The sequence below is a fragment of the Herpailurus yagouaroundi genome, unplaced genomic scaffold (genome assembly GCF_014898765.1).
Source record: "Herpailurus yagouaroundi ecotype Mexico unplaced genomic scaffold, PumYag 186, whole genome shotgun sequence".
NCBI lineage: Eukaryota > Metazoa > Chordata > Mammalia > Carnivora > Felidae > Herpailurus > Herpailurus yagouaroundi.
In genome coordinates, this window is record NW_024412417.1 from 29,232,606 (window position 1) to 29,253,513 (window position 20,908).

The 20,908-nt window shown below is 35.2% G+C and overlaps 1 protein-coding gene across 3 annotated transcripts in view; it reads right to left on the reverse strand.

Moving 5' to 3' along the window:
- Window positions 1-20,908, reverse strand: part of TAF2 (TATA-box binding protein associated factor 2) — a 96,642-nt gene that overhangs the window by 68,168 nt on the left and 7,566 nt on the right. For 2 of the 3 annotated variants that reach the window (XM_040494304.1, XM_040494303.1), the window contains exons 3-8: window positions 17,614-17,774; window positions 8,772-8,890; window positions 7,318-7,459; window positions 5,609-5,840; window positions 2,440-2,624; window positions 983-1,096 (exon numbers count right to left, since the gene is read on the reverse strand). In XM_040494304.1, the coding sequence (XP_040350238.1) occupies window positions 983-1,096; window positions 2,440-2,624; window positions 5,609-5,840; window positions 7,318-7,459; window positions 8,772-8,890; window positions 17,614-17,774 (953 nt within the window). Of the gene's footprint in view, window positions 1-982; window positions 1,097-2,439; window positions 2,625-5,608; window positions 5,841-7,317; window positions 7,460-8,771; window positions 8,891-17,613; window positions 17,775-20,908 lie in introns of those variants that run through there. The other variant, XM_040494305.1, reaches the window with a different exon arrangement.

Below are 20,908 nucleotides of genomic sequence, written 5' to 3' on the forward strand. Positions count from 1 at the left end.
TACTCACATCTGACTTCATCTTTAATTAGGTGACTGATTTACAGTCTTATTTCAAGTAATGTACCCATGTCTGTGCTCTGCTTCCCTCTTGGCCAATACTTCTGCCTCCAAAGAAGTAATTGCCCAAAGCTGGGACTGTACTGCTCAACTCTTAAAGTCCACATTTGCAAACCCTATGCATAATTATCAGTGGGATTCCAAGATCTAAAGTTTAATTACTTAATTTATTCCTTGGTTTCTCAATAGGAAAGGCAATTAACACCATCCATTCATCTTTCATTCATATCCATTCATTCATTCATCCATTCATTCATTCAATCATTTTGCCTACCATGTTCCAGGCAGTGTTATTCATTGAAACTATGTAATTTTAGAAAAATTACAAATCAAGAGGTCTTACCCTCTGCCCTTTCCCTGCCAACAAGTATATTCGTGCACTACGTATAGCAGAGAACAATCACAAAAATTAATTATAATCTTATGGGAGTTTCATGTATTTCTCCAAATTCACCTCAAGTTAATCAAAAAGAAAATAAAGTGTTCTTATCTCTTACTCCTTTCAAGTGTATTAGTAGAAAGTTAAACACTAACAGGAAAATCCCTACATCATTATCACTATTGTAGAGGACTGTTATTTTCCCTTATACATGATGTTTAACATTACCAATTACACTCAACATGGACATTAGAGTTCCAACGATAGTTTTGTGTACATTCAAGGTCTTTTTTCTACAGTACTCATTCAGTTTCCTAAGAAATTACTGCTTTCAAAATTCTTTTAAAAATTGTAGAACTATATTGAATTGATAGCCAAAAACTTAGGATGAAATTTACACTATTTTTTTCTGAATATATATATATATTATATATATATATGCATATATATAATATATATATACATATAGAAAAGAAAATGCAGAAAAAGAAAACAAACTTTCCCAATTCCTTTTCTCAGTAGTTGTTAAACTATGAAATTACTTACCAAGACATTCTGGATATGAAACATCCAAAAAACTGCTGGGCCAAGGACTGGGCTAAACACCTTCTAGTCAAAGGTGTCTCATCTATAATCATGGCACTATGTAAAAGATTTGTGCTGGAATTTAGAAGAGACAGCTAATTATAACCAAGAAAGAAACATGATTCAGTCAAAATAATATAATCACACTTTTAAAATAAGAAAATTCAAGTTAGACATAAAAAAACAGATTACGGGGGCGCCTGGGTGGCGCAGTCGGTTAAGCGTCCGACTTCAGCCAGGTCACGATCTCGTGGTCCGTGAGTTCGAGCCCCGCGTCAGGCTCTGGGCTGATGGCTCAGAGCCTGGAGCCTGTTTCCGATTCTGTGTCTCCCTCTCTCTCTGCCCCTCCCCCGTTCATGCTCTGTCTCTCTCTGTCCCAAAAATAAACGTTGAAAAAAAAAATTAAAAAAAAAAAAAAAAAAAAACAGATTACACTTCCAAAAGCTATCACATCTTTTTAAAATTCAGCTGAAATCCATAATCTTAATTAACTTTTGCCTAAAGCAAGGACTGCATTGTTTCCCATTCATTTCTGTGAAAAAATATAAGTACCATTTTCTGGGAGAAGGGGAAATTATCATTAGCCAGAAATGGATATGTTCATCAGAAACTGATTCTCCTATGAAGGGCTCTTCTAAATTCAAAAACCTTTTGCCAATAATAACTATTAATTTTTTTTAAGTAAGCTCTACACCCAACATGGGGCTTAAACTCACAAGTCAAGATCAAGAGTCACATGCTCTACCGACTGAGCCAGGCAGGCACTCCTATTAATTTTTTGTGCTCCATTGTTTACTTTCAAATACACTGACCTATAAGATCTTTCTAACACACTGCAGAGAATACAGGGGCCGTATTATTACTGCCATTTTACAGATGAGAAAATTTAGGCCCAGAAAGGGTAAAATCATTGAATCTAAGATATAATATTTATAAATCTAGAACCTTCCAAAAAAAAAGAAAAAAGAAAAAAAAAAGAAAGGGATAAAGTGATGACGGGTATAAGAACAAAATAAAGTTTTCTCTCTTTTTTAATTAGCAAAGACATTTCTGTCAACATCAGTAAATTTTTTAAATGATGCTAGGAAAAATAACCCCATTAGACATCCATTATATAACTTGTATGATTTTTTTTTTTTTTACATGCATAGGCAAAAGAGACTAAAAAAAAAATCTATGAAACATTACTATCAGCTATATCTGGATGAAAATAATAGAAGTCTTTTGGGTTATTTTGAAATTTTCCTTTGTATGCTTTTCTACATTTTGAATTTTAAAACCATTCGATTTTCTATAAAGCCAACCATATTTAAAAGAAAAAAGTTTGAAACATATCTTAAAGTTGATCTGTCAACAGGGTAGCCTGTCTTCACATCATTACCCTCATTTGGGCATTTCAAATCTTAAGAAATACCAACCTAAATATACTCATGGAAGCATAAGCAGCCACTTCAACATAAGCCTCATCGATGAATACTGTCTTAAAACAGGAGTATGGGTATCGACATGTAAGAATTTCTTCATAAAACTCAAAAACTTCATGAAGATATGACGTAGTATGTTTAAGCAGTGGAAGAAGTTGAGGTAAACAAAAATGAGTAACCTGAAAATAAAGAGCAGGGAAGATTGATCATTAAATGAAAGTTTAATTTTAGTATTTTAAATTTCCCAAATGTCTCAATTGTAAGGGAAACTTCACATTAATATAAATCTTAACAAATTCAAGGTAATGAGAGAAAATGCTAGTATGAAATTAATAATTACTTTTACTGTTTACAAAATATTCATTGTACTTGAAAACTAAAATCATGATGGATTATAAGTCTGTGAAACGCTTAGATTCAAAGAAAATACAACTTTGGTTCCAAATTAAAATTTCTTCTGCATAACCACACAAAACAAGAAAGATTTAAACTTCCATAGCTTATCGCAAATCCACCTTTGATTCATAAATATCTAACCTAGTGAATATCGCACTTATCATAGTACTATTTTAATAATTAATAGTTAATATTAATCATACTACCTTCATTACATATAAAGAGCAGTTCCAGTAGTACTCCTAATATCTCAACCACATATTGAAAGCTATAGGGAAGCTTACTGGTAGTTAAGAGATGCGAAATACCAGCAACGGAAATTGTAATTCTGATCTCCTTACTATGTCACATCCCACCTTGGATATGGCCACTTGAATATCATATACCATCTCATCCCATGCTATGATTCTGTGCCAAATAAATGGTATCAACAATGACAGAGATCACTCTGATTAGAATGACTTAGCAAAGTTTTATGCTGGAGATTAAATCTGAGCTAATCTTTTTGGATTGGACAAAAGTTTGAGAGGAATGAAAAGGTCAAGTAGACATCTCAAAGTCAAAGACAGAAAGAAATATGGTATGGTCAGGAAAATCTACAGAACTATATTGAATATAACAAATAGGAAAGTAATGAGAAAAAAGCTAGAAAGGAAAATTAGGGTCAAATTCTAGAAGATACTGAAAGTCATACTAAAGAGTTTTTTTTTTTTACTTAAAAAAAATTTTTTTAACATTTATTTTTGAGAGAGACAGAGACAGAGTGCAAGCTGGGGAGGGGCAGAGAGAAAGGGAGACACAGAATACGAAGCAGGCTCCGGACTCCAACCTTTCAGCACAGGGCCTGACACAGGACTCAAACTCATGAACCGTGAGATTGTGACCTGAGCCCAAGTCGGCTGCTTAACTAACTAAGCCACCCAGGCCAGCTACCCTTTTTTATAATGTGTATTTATTTATTTGGATTGAGAGAAAAAATGCCCATGGGGAGGGGCAGAGACAGAATCCCAAACAGGTTCCACACCGACAGTGCAGAGCCCAACACGGGGCTTAACTCACAAACCGCAAGATTATGTCCTGAGCCTAAATCAGGAGTTGGGACACTTAACCGAATGAGTCACCCAAGCATCCCTAAAGAGTTCTGACTGTTGTAGGAATGTAGAGGCAAGGAAAGTTTTTAATGTATGATAAAAATTATTCTAACAGCATTAGAACAGATAGACACTAACATACCTGAGTACTGAACATCTATGTATGATTAATGGTCAAGGGCCCAAACTACATCATAATGAGCACTCCTCTTGGTATACAAACAAAAACCGAAATATTATTCATCAGGAAAAGATTCACTATTAAAAAAACCTACATGACAGCAAATCTGATAATGCAGCAAAAACTCTTTATTTGAGACAGAGAAAGACTAAGTCATGGTTTCGTTAAGTACTCAAGAAAAATATTTCTTAACTATCATTTACCTTTCTCCCATCCAATGGCTCAGAGTGGGAAAAAAAATCCTTCCAAAATACAAAGTAGGTACTAATCAAATGTTGATTTTACAGTTGATCATTTACCAAAGATAATAAAATTCACCGCCAATCTTATCAGTGAATATACTTTTAAGAATCAACGTCACGCCAGCAAAAGCAAAACCATTCATAAAATACCCTGAATATTTTCCATGAGTGACTTTTATAAATCTTGTGAGTTTCAGGAAAGCAAATTAAGAACAGAGTGAGGAGCTTACCGACAGTCTAAACCTAACTGCCCTCAATTTTTGCTCACATAACAGAAATACTGTTGAGATATATATGGTCACAATATAAGTTTTATACTAAGAAAAAAAAAAAACCCTAATATTGAAAATGTATGGGACTAAGAATAAATAAAGAGAGATTCATTCAAATGTTACTTTAAACACATAGAAGTAGAGAGGGTCAATAACCAATACATCACTTCCTAAACTCCAGAAGTCTCATGCTTGGGGAGGCCTAAATGCACTAATGGGTCTACCAATTAACATACAATTTGTGGCAAGATATGGAAGAAAACTGCAAGAAGCTTTCATGAGTATGTGGACTAGAATTCTAAACTCTGCCTCAGCCTTTTCTTTTTTCCTCTATATATGCTAAAGTGAGAACAAATCTTGTTCTTTAATTTTGAAATTGTGGAGTGTTTCAGGTTCCAGAGATGGGGCTATAACATTCATAAACATAAACCAAACAAAAAGATGACATGAATACAAATTAGTTACAGAAATCAACCCACATACTCTAATCAAGGTATACTTGGGGCGCCTGGGTGGCTCAGTCGTTAAGCGTACGACTTCAGCTCAGGTCACAATCTCGCGGTCCGTGAGTTCGAGCCCCGCGTCAGGCTCTGGGTTGACCGCTCAGAGCCTGAAGCCTGTTTCAGATTCTGTGTCTCCCTCTCTCTCTGCCCCTCCCCCGTTCATGCTCTGTCTCTCTCTGTCTCAAAAATAAATAAACGTAAAAAAAAAAATTAAAAAAAAAAAAAGGTATACTTGAAGCTCTTTTGGAACACTAAGCTCTCTGTTGGAAAAAAACCTAAGACTTTAATATAACATTTTAAAAGGAATTCATTCAAGAATTCACATCATTAAATATATCAGATAAAGAATCCTTTTCTGTCTAATGATATTCTGGATAATGGAAAGAATAGTTAGGAAAAACTTAGCATTTCATTACTATGCTTCCTTTTATCAGGAATGAAAAGCTGGGAGAGAAAGGGGCAAGAAGCTATGACTCACCTCGTGCATATATGGATCTACAAGTATTTCAAAAGGTCCAATGGCCAAAGAGATATTTGACGCAGCTGTTGGAATGGTGAGCATATAATGGAAGGTCTTCTTCCTCATATCATGGGTATATACTGTCTCCACCAAATCTCCATTGGAAACAGCCACCATTGCGGCATCTACCGTAAATTCTAATTTCCATGTACATAATTCAGAGTATGAATCAACGCATGGGAACCAAAATCTAGAAAAAATATCAAAAGTGTAAAAAATATAGTGAAAGCGTAACCTACATTGTTTCCCCCACTTATAAGTTTGTCTAACTTTTATAGAGTATGTGTAAAAAGAAACTTAATCTATCTGCCTGCTGAAGCTTGTTACTGTGCAACTTCAGACTTTGATTAAAGGTAGAAACTTTTCGGGGTGCTTGGGTGGCTCAGTCACTTAAGCATCAGACTTCGGCTCAGGTCATGATCTCACAGTTCATGAGTTCGAGCCCTGCATTGGGTTCTGTGCAACCAGCTCAGAAACTGGAGCCTGCTTCCGATTCTGTGTTTCCCTCTCTCTCTGCCCTTTCCCCACACACACTCTGTCTCTCTCTCTCTCTCAAAAATAAATAAGCTTTAAAAAAAAAACAAAAAACTTTTCTCCACATATTCTTTGGCAATATTAAGAAAATATATCATGTGATACAGCCAGTTCAAATCCTTAAAAAAGAGGTAGGCAATTCTTGGCTTCAAACTTCTAAATTAAAAACTATTTTCATTTGCATATTCACATTAGTTTTTATATAGTATTCATTACCAGAAACTAAAAAAGCTTACAATAAAGTTGTAAAAAACACAATATGCAGAATCTAATCCATAAGTTAGAAAACTGTTTTGGAGAATGGGATTGGGATGCATCACATAAATTCCAACAGTGCTAGCAAAGCCAGACAAAAAATTTCTATTCCACATTCTATCAAGGTCAGGTTTTACTACATGCCAGGGTCTATACCTGATACTGCAACACAAAGAAGTATGAGACATCATCCTTGGCTTGAAGAAGTTAATAATCTGAGGATTATTAATAACAATCTGAAGAGAATACGCATACTGTAATATTTCAACAATATATAGTGAACTTTGAGAATGAACTACAATCACACACAGCAATGAAGGAAAATCTCACTACCATGGTGTTGAACAAAAAAGGCCAGATAAAAAGAGCATAATGCATACACTTCCATTCATATAAAGCTCAAAAGCAGGTATAATTAAGCTATATTACTTTAGAAATCAGAATAGTGGTCACTGTCGGGCAGAAGGATATGAGAGAAGCAGGTAGTGACTAGAAGTGAGTAGGAGGTGGGGACTCTGCAATGCTGGTAATGTTCTTTTTCTTGATGTGAGTGTGGATTACACAGGCTTATTCACTTGTGAAAATTCACTGAACTTTCCTATTTACAATTTAATTTTCTAGATGCCGTTTTACTGCAGTATAAAGTTAAAAAAATAATGAATTGGGATGATTTTAGAACAGTCTCTTTTCTGAAAAGTAAAGACAAAAGGGAAGACACAGGACTGAGAAGGAATGACTAGTGGAACAAGATTGAGAAGAAGTAAATCTGAGGATGAAGCTCATACTTCTCAATTTACACTAAACACATGTACTGCATATACATACAAAAAAATTCAACTGAAAAATGAAATTAACTGAAATATATAAGAATAATCTACCTTGTGGAATTTTGATACCCACAAGAGAAAACATGAGCACCTCTCTCTGCCATACTTCCCTCAACACTGGGTACCACAAAATGAAGACCTCCTTTTGGCTGATCCAAAGAAAAATTGATGTGTATCTTTAGGACCTTTAATTCTGCAACAAATAAATATACATATACATTGATACGTAAATATATAATAAGGTAACAATGGTCTATATAGCAAGGCACTAAACATAAAACGAGAATTAAAAGCTCAGCTTTAAATGAAAAATCACACCACTTACCCTACTTTCAGCTCTCACCTTTTCTCCACCTATATTAACTCAATAGCCTGCCTCCACTGATGTCCTTACACTCAATTCTAGTCACTGCTAGCTGTGTTCTCCCAAGATATAACTCAGGTCATGCCATATCCTCCTCCCAACTTTTCTGACAATGCTATACTGTCTAAAGAAAAAAGTTCAAAACTACCTATCACATAGGAAATTTAAAGACACTTAGGATTCAATGCAAAACTTGAAAAGTAAGGAGTTAAAAAGTCCCCCACATTGTTATCCCTAGTTGACTTTGGGGAACAGGAGGAATAGGGAGTGAGTGGGAAAAGCTACCCAAGAATTTATGTAATATGTTATTTACATTATCTTTAATTTATACATAACAAATACATGTTGCTTTTGTAAGATTTTTAATCTTATGAAAAAGAGGTTTCTTTTAATTTCCCTCAGACCATCACAACCATATGGACTATGTCCATTCCCTGAACATGAAATGATAGCCTTCTATGCCTATCCCCCAAAAGTGGGCAACCCTCAACCCCCCACCAAACACATGAACTATTAAAGAAAAAATAAAAAGCAAAAACAAAACAAAAATGTCTCACTTCCTCATCTTTGTTAATTTTTATAAGGCTAAATAAAAGTAGGCAAGTTATGCATAATAATTATAACGGCTGTGACTTTATCCAAGAGAAAACAAAGATTTAGAAAGTGTGCTCAAAAGTGCACAGTGGGTGTTAAGAACCCTATGATCTAGCACTGATTCTACTACTCTTTAGTGACCTTCAGTAGGTCACTTGCTGTCTAGACTTCAGATTATTCTTCTGTAAAAGGAAAGAAGTGAACTAGGTGATTTTTTTAGGATTCTCCCCGCTATAACATGCTCTAATTTTAAATTGATTCGATATTGCGTACATTCTCAACTCTTGACAAATTGTTCTATCCATCCAATATTTTTTATAACTTTCACTTTAAAAAGAATAGTGAATGAGTTTTTTGTCATAGCCCTTAATTGCTATTTTCCTATTAACCAGTGATCTTTTTTTAAAAAAAAAAAAAGAGCTTCCAACTTCTGTATATTTCAAGTATTAATTTACAATTATGACATCATTAATTTTCATGTAAAAGTTTTCAGTCACTAAGTCTAACATGATTTTATTGTATAGTCAATATATTTTTGGTGTTTTACCATCAACATGTTTCCATAACTCTGAGGGAACCTTAATGCAAAGTTCTCCATTTCCTGCATCAGGATCCACAGCACTAACTGCAGCGGCATAAGCATTGGAAAAATAATTTAGATTTCTCCTGGGAAAAAAAAGAAAAAGAGATGTTTTAATAATAAGCCAAACATTTCACCAAGTATTTTCTTCAATATTTGGTAGCATTTGCTTGTTAAGCGTTATATCATTTTATATAATTTATGAGAATGCTTTCTGGACAAGTATTACTCATCATGACAAAACCTACTAAATTATAAATACAATATCATATATAGCAAATTTGCCAATGCCATGTGATTATTATAATTACCATATCCTTCATTAATTTTGGAATGTCAAAGTCACTATACATTCCTGATAGAAGTGAAAAGAACATATGCAAAATTGAAGAAGTATTCTTTATCAATATGGCAAACATTTCAATCGATTCCACAAACTATGATCTGACAGAAATTAAGATGTTTAAAACAAGTTAGGATGGGAATCAAGTCCTTAAAATGTAGTACTGCTTACCTTTACCCCCAGTGCCTGACAATGTAAGCTTAAAGGAGGGAAACTTTTGCTGCTTCACTGCTGTACCTCCTATATGCCAGGGGGGTATACTCTATAAACAGCTGTCCAATAGTTACTTGGCCTTATTTGCCACTGGATGAAAACAATACACATAAGTCTTATGAAGATATTACAACACTGTTCCCATCCAATTTTTAAATTTTATTTCATTAAAAACACTTTAAATGTATATTGACATATACAGATCTCCCTCAACTTAACAATGGTGTTTTGTCCCGATAATCCCATCATAAGTTGAAAATATTGGAAATTGAAATGAATTTAATACACTTAACCTACCAAACATCATAGCTTAGGCTAGTTTACCATAAACTTGCTCAGAACACTTATATTAGCCTACTGTTGGGCAAAATCATCTAACACAAAGCCTATTTTACAATAAAGTGTTGAACATCTCAGGTAATTTATTGAATACTATACTCAAAAGGAAAAACAGAATGGTTGCATGGGTACAGAATTGTCCTAAGTATACAGATTATATAGCCTCGTGATCATGTGGCTGACTGGGAGCTGAGGCCCACTGTACAGCTCCATATAGGTACCACATATTTCTAGCCTGGGAAAGAAATCAAAACTCAAAATTCAAAGTACAGTTCCTACTGAAAGTGTATCACCAACTTCGCACCATCATAAAGTTGAAAAATTGTTAAGTTGAACTGTCTGAAGTTGGGGGCCGTCTGTACACGTATTACATTTCCTCGCTGAAACCTGTTTAAAGGAATATGTAGGAGATGGATGAAAGAAAAAAGACAAGGAATGATAAGAGCAAGATGAAAGACAACTCCTGGAGCCATATTCTTGCTGAGCACCTTTATATTGATCATCTTGCCATTAGATGAATCCACGAAGTAAAGTCAGTCACATTTCACTAGCTCAGTAAGTTTTTAACTAGTTAAAAAACAAGTTTAATATACAGTACAGAGAGGTTATAGGAAAAATTAAATGGGAAAAGGGCCATTAAAGAAAACAGTAAAGTTATGCCCTCTTAACCTGACAGAAGCCATTCCTCTCCCATCTCCATGTCTCTACTGATTAGGAAGGATTAGGAAGGATTTTAACAACTACACAACATAAGGCTCTGGAAGCAGTGAAACAGACTTCTCAATAATTTTAACAATTTCTTTGTTAGATAAATATGTAAAATAAAATGTGCAAGAACTACAGGATCACAATAAAAATGAAGGTTTTCACATACCATCTATATTTTTTAAATTATCATGCAGTAACTCTCTTTCCTTTGGTATATAATTCCATAAATTCTTACACATGTACAACCACTGCCACAATCAGGATATAGAGCAAGTCCATCATCCCAAAGAATCCCTTGTGCTATGCCTTGGAATCATACAGAACATGATTTTTTTTATTGTTACTTTTGAGAAACACTCAGAGTGTGAGCGCTGGAGGGGCAGAGAGCAGAAGATACAGAATCCGAAGCAGGCTCCAGGCTCTGAGCTGTCAGCACACAGCCTGATGCGGGGCTCAAACCCACAAACCGTGAGATCATGACCTGAGCCGAAGTCGTGCACTTTATTGCCTGAGCCACCCAGGCGCCCCTGGAATGCGACCTTTTGAGGCTGGTTTGTCTCATGTAGTAAATCTTTGAGATCCATCTCAAGCATTACACATATCAATAATTTGTTCCTTTTTATACTGAATAGTATTCCACTGTACAGACTGGACCACAGATTATTTATTGTTTATTCATTCAGCCACTGAAGAACATATGGGTTGCTTCCAGCTTCTGGCTACCACAAATAAAACCACTATGAACAACCATGTATTAATTTTTATGTGAATTTAATTTTTATTTTGTAGTACAAATACCTAAGAGTGGGACTGCTGAGTCAAATGGTAAAAATATGTTAGCTTTGTAAGAATATGCCAAACTGTTTTCCAGAATGGCTATACCATTCCACATTCCCATCAAAAATATATAAAAGTGCCAGTCACTCTGCATTTTTGCCAGCACTTAGCCAACATACTAATTTTTTTTTAAATTTTTTTAAAAGTTTACTTAGAGAGAGAAAGACAGAGACAGAGTGCAAGCAGAGAAGCAGCAGAGAGAGAGGGAGACACAGAATCCAAAGCACGCTCCAGGTTATGAGCTGTCAGCACAGAGCCCGACGCAGGGCTCGAACTTGTGAACCATGAGATCATAACCTGAGCCGACATCAGATGCGTAACCAACTGAGCCACCCAGGCGCCCCAACATACCATCTAATTTTAAAGACTACTTTGTATATCTACAAACTGTAGTTTCTTTTCAATAAAAATGCAAAAACATGAAATATGAAAGATAGTTGAAGACACCATAATTTCCCCCCAGTTATCTGTAAAATTCAAAAATAAAAAACAATCATTACATAAAAAGCCAAATTGAAACATTACATATTAGACCACTCAGGTTTTTTTTTATGGGAAATTATTCTCACTTAATCTCCTCATTTCCTGAGAAAAGGTAAAGCGGTCCAAATAAAATGGTGAGTCACTGTAAGTGGAATCTACTGAAAAGCCAGTTATGAGGAACAATCTTCTCATGGTTTGGATTTCAGTGTTTCCTTTCATAATATGAATCAAATATGTTTCTTTTCATAATAACCTCATAAAAGCCAAAAATTACAAGACAAGATTAGAATAAGTATTTTCAATTTTCAGAATAATAGTGTCCTTGTCCTATAACACCACCATCTCCAACCTCCAGTCTCCAACCCCATCCCCTCCTCAAGGAAACAAAGAGACAAGTAATGTTGTAGAAGATATTGAAAAGCTAGTAATTTTCTCTAAGCATTTATTATAAGCATCCATATTAAAATAATGTTTTAATTCTTTGTCAATAACATATACTTCTTAAAACTCAGGGGCAGGTTTTATGAACACTTAAGATTCAATTATTGGTAAACCTTTTCTCTCTTTTAAAAATATTCATGGAAGCATAATACACATCAGAAAAGCATATATACTCTAAATGTACACCTCACAGAACAAAAAGAGCCAGCATGCAGAGCATGAACAGAACTTTACCAGCCTCCCAGAAGCCCTCTTATAATCACTAACCAACCCCACTTTCCACCACCAAAGGTTACCCATTATTCTGACATCTAATGTGATAGATTAACAACTTCATATACTTTCTCTTGTATCTGACTTCTTCTACTCAATGTCTAGCCTGCGAGACCCAGACATACTGGTGCATGTAGCTATTGGTCATTTATCTTGTCACTGTTTAGAATTCCAGTGGTGTGAGAACATACTACAATCTATCTTCTACCACTGATGAGTCTTCAGGTAATTTCCAGTTCTGACTATTACAAATGTTGCTGTGAACAATTTTGTACATATTTTTTGGTGAACATATGAACACATTTCTACTGAGTATATACTAGGAGTGAGACCTACACTAATCATAGAGTATGCACATATTCAAACTCAATTTACACTTCTATCAGCAGTGTTTGAAAGTTTAGTTACTCTATATCCATGTCAATACTTGGTTTCTCTTCTCTTTGGTTCTGATAGTTTGCACACAGAAAAAAAAAAAAAAAGCCAGCCAGCAGGAAAACCCATTTTCTAAAAGTGAAACCAATACCAAAATTAATAAAGATGACTTTTTAAAAATAATTAAAACAACATTTGATATGATACTATGAAATAAGGATTCTTAGAGAAAACTCTACCGTAACAGGTTTTTCTATGAAAATGTCTAGGGGATTTCAGTCAAGCTCAAACTTGAGTGAACTACTCAAAGCAGCCATCTCTGAAAGGCTACTGTATTTCAAGCTGTAGAAACACTGAATGCAGATAAGGATAAAATGGCTCTACTGCTATGCATGTAAAAATTAATCCAAATAGGAAGAATTATACCTAGTTCTGGGGTTACATTTAAGAAGAAACAATGCCAAACCAGGGAACATTCAAAGGGCAAGAATGGTAACAAATTTGGGAAGAGTTTTAGATAAGGAAGGGTTGTTGAAAGTATTGTGATTCTGTAGACTGGAAAAGAGAAAACTTAGGGGAAAACAATATTTAAATTGGTTAAGTTTGTGAATATTATAACAAAAACTGTAGTTTGATGTAATAAAGAACTTTCTAGCTTTCAGAAAAATCAAAGGGATGCTTGAAAATACAGTGAGCTCACTCACAGGTCATATCTCGCGGTCCGTGAGTTCGAGCCCCGGGCTCTTGTGCTGACAGCTCGGAGCCTAGAGCCTGCTTTGGATTCTGTGTCCGCCCTCCCCTCCCCATCTCTTCTCCTCCCCAACTCATGCTCTGCCTCCCTCTGTCTCTCAAAAATAAATGTTAAAAAAAATATATAGTGAGTTCTTCAGAGCTAGAAGCATTCAAGCAAAAGGTGAAACAGTATAGGAAAAAATTCTTGAAGTTTCGACTAAATGAACCTTAATGTTCCTCCAACTACGACAAATTAACCCTGAGCAATACTACCAAAAATAAGTAGCAGTGAGGCATTGTGGCTGAGTTAAAATATAAATATCCATATTACTTAACCATAATTAGTAAAGGAATCAACTACTTTTACTATATAATATTAGCAAAATAACATTTAAAACCTCTGTAGTATAAGTCTGTATTAAAAAATACAGGACTTACAAAAAAATTTTTTAATAGCAATTAAAAAAAATCAACTCCAATTACTCTAAAAATCATTCTAATCACTCAATAGCTACTTCATTTATATCTCAATATTGGTCATTTCTACTGCCACTCCTTAGTGGAAATGAATACTAAAGACAGGAATTAAACTGATTCTTGGAACTTGGGAACACTGAGGCTTTTCAAGCAAAATAGAAAAGATTTTCTCAAAGTGGGAAAGTCTATCTAGGGAAGGAAAAGAAACAAAGGAAAGAGATGTCAGCACTGTAGCCTATCCATCCATAGAAACAGCTTCTCTGGCAAAGTCCGTATTTATTTTATTCTAAGAAGAGAAAAATGTAGGAAAAAAAAAAAAACAATCAAAAAGCTCCTATAGGACAAACTATAATTTATCTACAATACATAAGATTCAAATACAAAATATATTTAGAGAAAGTGTTGAAATTATTTTATTGGCAGACAAAAAAAAAAGAGAATGCACACACAAAATATATTTGGAGAAAGTGTTGAAATTATTTTACTGGCAGACAAAAAAGAGAGAGAGAGAGAATGTGCGAGCAAGCGCTTAAATAGATGTTACATAAAAAACAGGGTTTTTAATTGCTGGCACAGGTAATTTAACAACTCCACTAACGTTTGGTTGGATAAAATAGGTAGAAATGTCTTTCAGTCTCTTATCTAAATGTTTCTCTTCCTTACATTCCCTCTGCAGTTCAAAGATGCTGAATCTCAACCAAGGTAAGCACACTATTTCCATCAAAAACAGGATAGCCTGGTATCTTAAGTTTAAAACAAATAAGAAGATGTGATTAAGTAGTATATTACTTCTTTGAATGTTAGGACATTCTTATATGTATTAAGATCAAATTTTATCACAGAATTTAAGTTTAACTTTCAATTTCAAAACTGCCATACTTAATTTGTTTCAGCTGTAGTGTAAACTTTATTGGTTTATTAAAGAAAGTTACTTTAGAAACAAGAAAGGTAACAGAAGTATCTAGGGACATGCTAAAGACCTTAAGTATCTGCCTTTCCCAAAGTTCTCTAAAAATAATGTCATCCAGAAGAAAGATTTTTCACATTTAACTGCTAAGAAAAGCAGTATTTCTTCTGAATAACCCGGTATCTTCTATCTTGTGTCTTATCAATCATATAAACGAGTGTTTCCTCTTAGGTAAGGCAACCAGAAACATCAAAACTAAATCTATAATTTTCCTGTAACAATTGTGCAATAACTTAACAGTGTGTACACACCATCCTACGCTTTTTCACTTTCCATGCTAATTCCATTAGCCACTTTTTAAAACTGTTGTCTACTAAAATTCTAAAACCAACCTCAAATCCTCTTTTAAACCAATCAAATAATAAACACCAGCAAAAAATAACTAATGTCATCCCTCTTTAAAAGTAATCAAGATTCTAGAGCTTGGAAGAAAAGCAGGGGTAGTGAGCAAATATTTACTAAGTGACCATGGCTAAAAGAGCTGTTTCTAACTGAAAAGAAAAATTATAATATATTCTACCTTTCCCAATTTCCTAACGTAACGTTTGAAAAGACTCCCCTTTTTACCCTTCTTTTCTTCCATTATAACGCTATAAGTGATGAAGCATCTTCCCTATCACTAGAGAAATTCTTTAGGAGATAAGATCACTTCAAAACAAACAAGGCAAAAAGTAAAAGCTTGTTTCCTCAACAGACGTGGAAACCATCGTTCCTGTCACTGTACTGCCACAGAGTATATTCTCTGAGATCGGAGCAGAAACAACAGGTAAAGCAAATGTGCAAACACTGTTCTGTGACTGGCAGATGGAGAGCCTACTTGCCCTGTCGTCAAATGCAGAGTTCTAGTGTCAACTGCGGAGCTATTCCGGACTCTAGCAAGGCCATGGCTTCCCTACCTGCTCTGCTTTCCTACCTGCTCTTTTACAAGTGCCTTTTCCATACATCAGTGGTAATATATTTACTACTCTAAGGGCAGGTCACTTTTTTTTTCTGGGGGAAAAAGGAGGAAGATGATTTTGTAATAAGTGTTTTTAAATGAGTTCTACAAGTGTAGCTGAAAAAGCAATGTAATTTCAACAACTCAAGTTTGTGAAATGGAAAGTTACAGGAGTAATTCAGAGATTCCCCGAACTTTTCCAATAGCGTTTTCTTTTCTCTTCCCTGAGTCTGAAAGATTCTAAACCAATGATAACTGGGACCAAAAATATGTCTAAAGATAAGCCTCCTGTCTCAACCCTTGTAAACCCTTAAGGCAATGGCTCATAGGCATTAATTAGCCTCTCAGAATCACCTGGCACACTAGTTACAACACAAATTGCAGGGGGGCACCTAGCTGGCCCAGTTGGTAGAACACACAACTCTTGATCTCGGGGTTGTAAGTTGGACCCCCACGTTGGGTGTAGAGATTACTTAATAAAATCTTAAAAAAACAAGAACACCACCAAAAAAACCCAAAACAAATAAAACACAAGTTGCAGGACCAAATCCCCACTTTCTGATTCAGCAGATCTAAGGCAATGCCTGGGAGTCTGCATTTCTAACAAGTTTCCAGGTGATGATGATACTGCTTGTCTGGAAATCACACTTTAAGGATTGCTGCCTTAATGCAGCAATTAGTTAAAATAATATCTTGACTAAAAACAGTTTATAATAAAGGTTTGGCACCCTACTCCAAAACAGAGAATCATGGTTGAATCCAATGGTTTCTAAACTTTGAAAAAGCAAGTGCCCTCAAACATAGTTCACAGTACTTAAATTAATACAAATATTACTGGGCACAATGAAGTAAAACACTAAAAAGAGCCTTAAGAATAGTAAGTAATCCTATTTGCCTAAAGGAATAATTCAAGGAAAAAAACCTTATCTATGCCAAAATATTCACAAAACATAACTTACGATCTCAAAAAGCTGGAAATGACACAAATGCCAAACAACTGGAAAACAATCATGCAAACTATAATATACTGAATAAATATTATCTGACCATAAAAATGATAGAGAGTGAAGACTATCATATGTGGAAAAGTGGAGACAAAGTATTTAAATGAAAAAAGTAGAACACAAAACTGCTCATAACAGCATGTTTACTGATAAAAAACAAGTTTTTTTATCAGTAAAAATGTAATATTTAAAGTGAAGTAGACATAATATTTAAAGTGAAGAGACATCTAAGACATAGTATTTTTATATGACATTCAAAGGCAGTCAAAGTATTTTATAAAATATTTTGAAGTAGTCTCTGCTCTAAGGATTACAACAACCACCTAACCCATTGAAGATTAATGTTAATAAAGTATTTTTTAAAAATATTAAAAGTAGAAAAATGGCTTAAAATTGTTTTTTAATTCTCAGATAATACTTCTTCAAAACTGTAATCTGAAGAAAGGAAACTCAGTAACTTACTATGTTGGGTAGAACTAGTAAAATTTCTTGAACCAAATATGCAGAGAAATTATAAAAAATTATAAAAGAAATTATAAAAAAAAACAAATTATAATTAGGAAAAAAACTGGGATTCAGAGCCTAGTAATAATCTAAGAAAAGTACTTTGAAAAGATTAATCCAATAATATGGGGAATATATAGCTGTTACAAATATCAACTTTAAGGTATAAAACTTACTGTTTTGATTCATTGTGACAGACTTCCAAGGTTGGGTCATTATAAATAAAAGCAGCTTCTAAATCATTGATCCTTACTCGGTATATTCTACACTGTTTGCTGTTCAACTTGATTCTATTCAAGTTTGCAACTGTGGGAAATATAGTCAGTTCCACGAATCCCTGCAATGATAAAGAATAATAACTTTGTTATAATTAAGACTGGTAGGTTTTAGAATATTTTTTTTTATTTCTACTACTTATACTTACTTATACCACTATTTCTATTACATTCCAGAGACAGAATCCCAAATAGCTACATATATATGTGTTCTCTGAGTATCTTCATTTCAAACACTATTGTCCTAATGAATGAACAGGTATGAATTATACAGACTTTATCTTCTTGGTGATTCACATTCACCATCAGTGAAAACTGGACCATCTGCCAGAAAAAAGTAAAAGGACTCACACTCTCAAATACAAGGCTTTCTAGACAGACTGGAACTCAAATAGGGAAGAAGGAGAAAAAAAAAAAAAAAAAAGAGCAGAAAGAGAATCAAAACCAGTTTGGTAAGTAAAAAGAACATGGCCTTCCAGGGGCGCCTGGGTGTCTCAGTCAGTCAGACGTCCGACTTTGGCTCAGGTCATGATCTCGCGGTTTGTGGGCTCCAGCCCCATGTCAGGCTCTGTGTTGACAGCTCAGAGCCTGGAGTCCGCTTTGGATTCTGTGTCTCCTCCTCTCTCTGCCCCTCCCACACTCATGCTCTGTCGCTCTCTCTGTCTCATAATAATAAATAAACGTTTAAAAAAAAAAAGAAAAAGAACATGGCCTTCCAAAATGGGAATCAAATGGGAAAGATGGGTCAATGGAACATGACACATATGTCCAGTGTTTTTAATATGATGGGTTAAAAAACTGATATACTCAAGTGTGAAATATGGGAAGGCATGAAATAGCATTTCAAGGGCTGCAAACTGAACAGGAAAATTTCAGAACCTGCAACACAAATAGCTAAGATGAAATGGAGGCAGCAACAACAGAGGGCTCAAGTATAACCATTCTAATGGCTTTAGAGAGCAGCACTGTGTGCCAGATGTTACACTAGATACTTTCATATGTTCTCTATGAACTGAAAAAAGTACTACTTTACGCTTTTTACAGATAAGTTAACGAAGTTAAGAAAATTATGTAGGGGTGCCTGGGTGGCTCAGTCGGTTAAGCGGCCGACTTCGGCTCAGGTCACGATCTCGCGGTCCGTGAGTTCGAGCCCCGCATCGGGCTCTGTGCTGACAGCTCAGAGCCTGGAGCCTGTTTCAGATTCTGTGTCTCCCTCTCTCTGACCCTCCCCTGTTCATGCTCTGTCTCTCCCTGTCTCAAAAATAAATAAAAACGTTAAAAAAAATTTAAAAAAAAATTATGTAATTAATAAGTGGAGAAATGACATTCAAATCTACATCTAAACGATTCCAGTGGAATCCTAATATACCGTGTTTCTTGTACAGGGCTTTAAATAACATGCAAGAATTTTTTTATAAAACACTTAGCCTAACTGCTCAAAAGCACAGAGATTCTGCAGCCCTTTTTCCCCACCACTTCCCAAATAAGAAGACAGCCATACATCCATAAATTAGACTCTCTACACAGATCTGCATGGTAGCAAATGAGAATAGAAAGAGCAGAGGCCAAAATACTGTTAATGAAAAGCTCTGTGTTTAAAGGCATAAACTATCAGCAACTGGAGGGGAAAAGACCAAAATTCTTTTAATTAGCCTATCAGCAATCCATTGACCAATCTACATAAATAAGCTTGGATCAGCTGAAAGCAAGCAAGCAGAATCAAAACAGCAAAAGTGTACTGTAATAGAAAAAATTATGGAAAGTGCTTTAAGTCAATAGTTAGCTTACATGGGTGGGGATAGAAGAACAGGATTTGGCTTTCTTGACTAAGGTTAACAATAACAAAACAGTGAATGGAGTATATTTCATGAAGATAGGGAAAGCCCAGTCTCCTCATATCATCTGGTCTCTGACACCACCTAGAGCCCTGACCTCTATCTGCCTGCAACATTCAGACCCATTAACTTCCACAAGACTCCACTCTCTGTCGTCCTTGGCCACTGGCATTACTGCAAGCTTGTCTGGTCATGTAACCTCTCACTCTTCTGCTTGCTTCTTGTTCCCTCCCAACCACTTCACAGCTGACCACCTTCCCATCCTATTCTAAATAACCTCCCCTGGGCCATTCAACCTTTTGAAAAATTCCTTCTCTACCTTCCAGCCTTAGATGAAATATCTCCTGAAACCCCTTTGACAAGAAGCTACTTATTCTTTCATTCGCTGTAAATTAGGAGAGGGGAAAACAGAAAACCTTTTAGTTTCATGTGCTACTCTAGACCACTCACAGAATTTTATATAGCATATGCTATAAGAGTAAGGGCAGTATGTCATTATTAAATACATGGTTTACGGGGTGCCTGGGTGGCTCAGTTGGTTGAGTCCAAGTCTAGGGTCTAGAGCCCTGCATTGGGATTCACTCTTTCTTCCTCTGCCCCTCTCTCTCGCTCACTCTCTATCCCTAAACTAAAAAAAAAAAAAAAAAAAAAAAAAAAAAAAGTATGTGTTCTGGAGGTAAACTGTCTGCATTCAATTCCAAGCTCTACCACTTAGTGAGTGTATGATCTCGAGTTACTTACTCTAGCTCTCAGTGTCTATTTCCTCCTCTATAAAACAAGAATAATGACAGTACCTACCTTTTGGTGGTAAGACAACTGAGCAATACATGGAAAACACTTAAAATCATAGTGGACATCTAAGAAATGTTATTATTCTTTTGTATTTCTTTTTCCTTTAGTCATCCCATACAGATCCACAAACCTCTATTCCTCTTCATTACTACCTCCCAAATTCCCCAACATTCACTGAAGGCTCATATGCAACTTTTCTAACCCATCTCTACCATAACTCTAAGTGATCTGAATGTAGATATATCTGATCCATACAGTAACACTGCTTCAAAGTTCCTTGACCTTAATTCCTACAATCTTTACTTCTATTACAGGATAGCAATCAAGATTACACTCCAAAGATACATCATCACTGCCCAGAATTACTCCCAAGCTGACATTTTAAACTTGAGTGTCCACAATGCTTATCCTTCTGCCCCTCTTATTACTTCTCAGTCTTCCTGTTCAACCACATGAAGTCCTGTTCCTGGACCTCCTCCAGTTTCTTACTACAGTCCTTCCTGGCATTTTTACAGCACTTTCTTTTCCATTTACTGCAGATCCTTAATTTCAACCACTGTTCTGCCAAG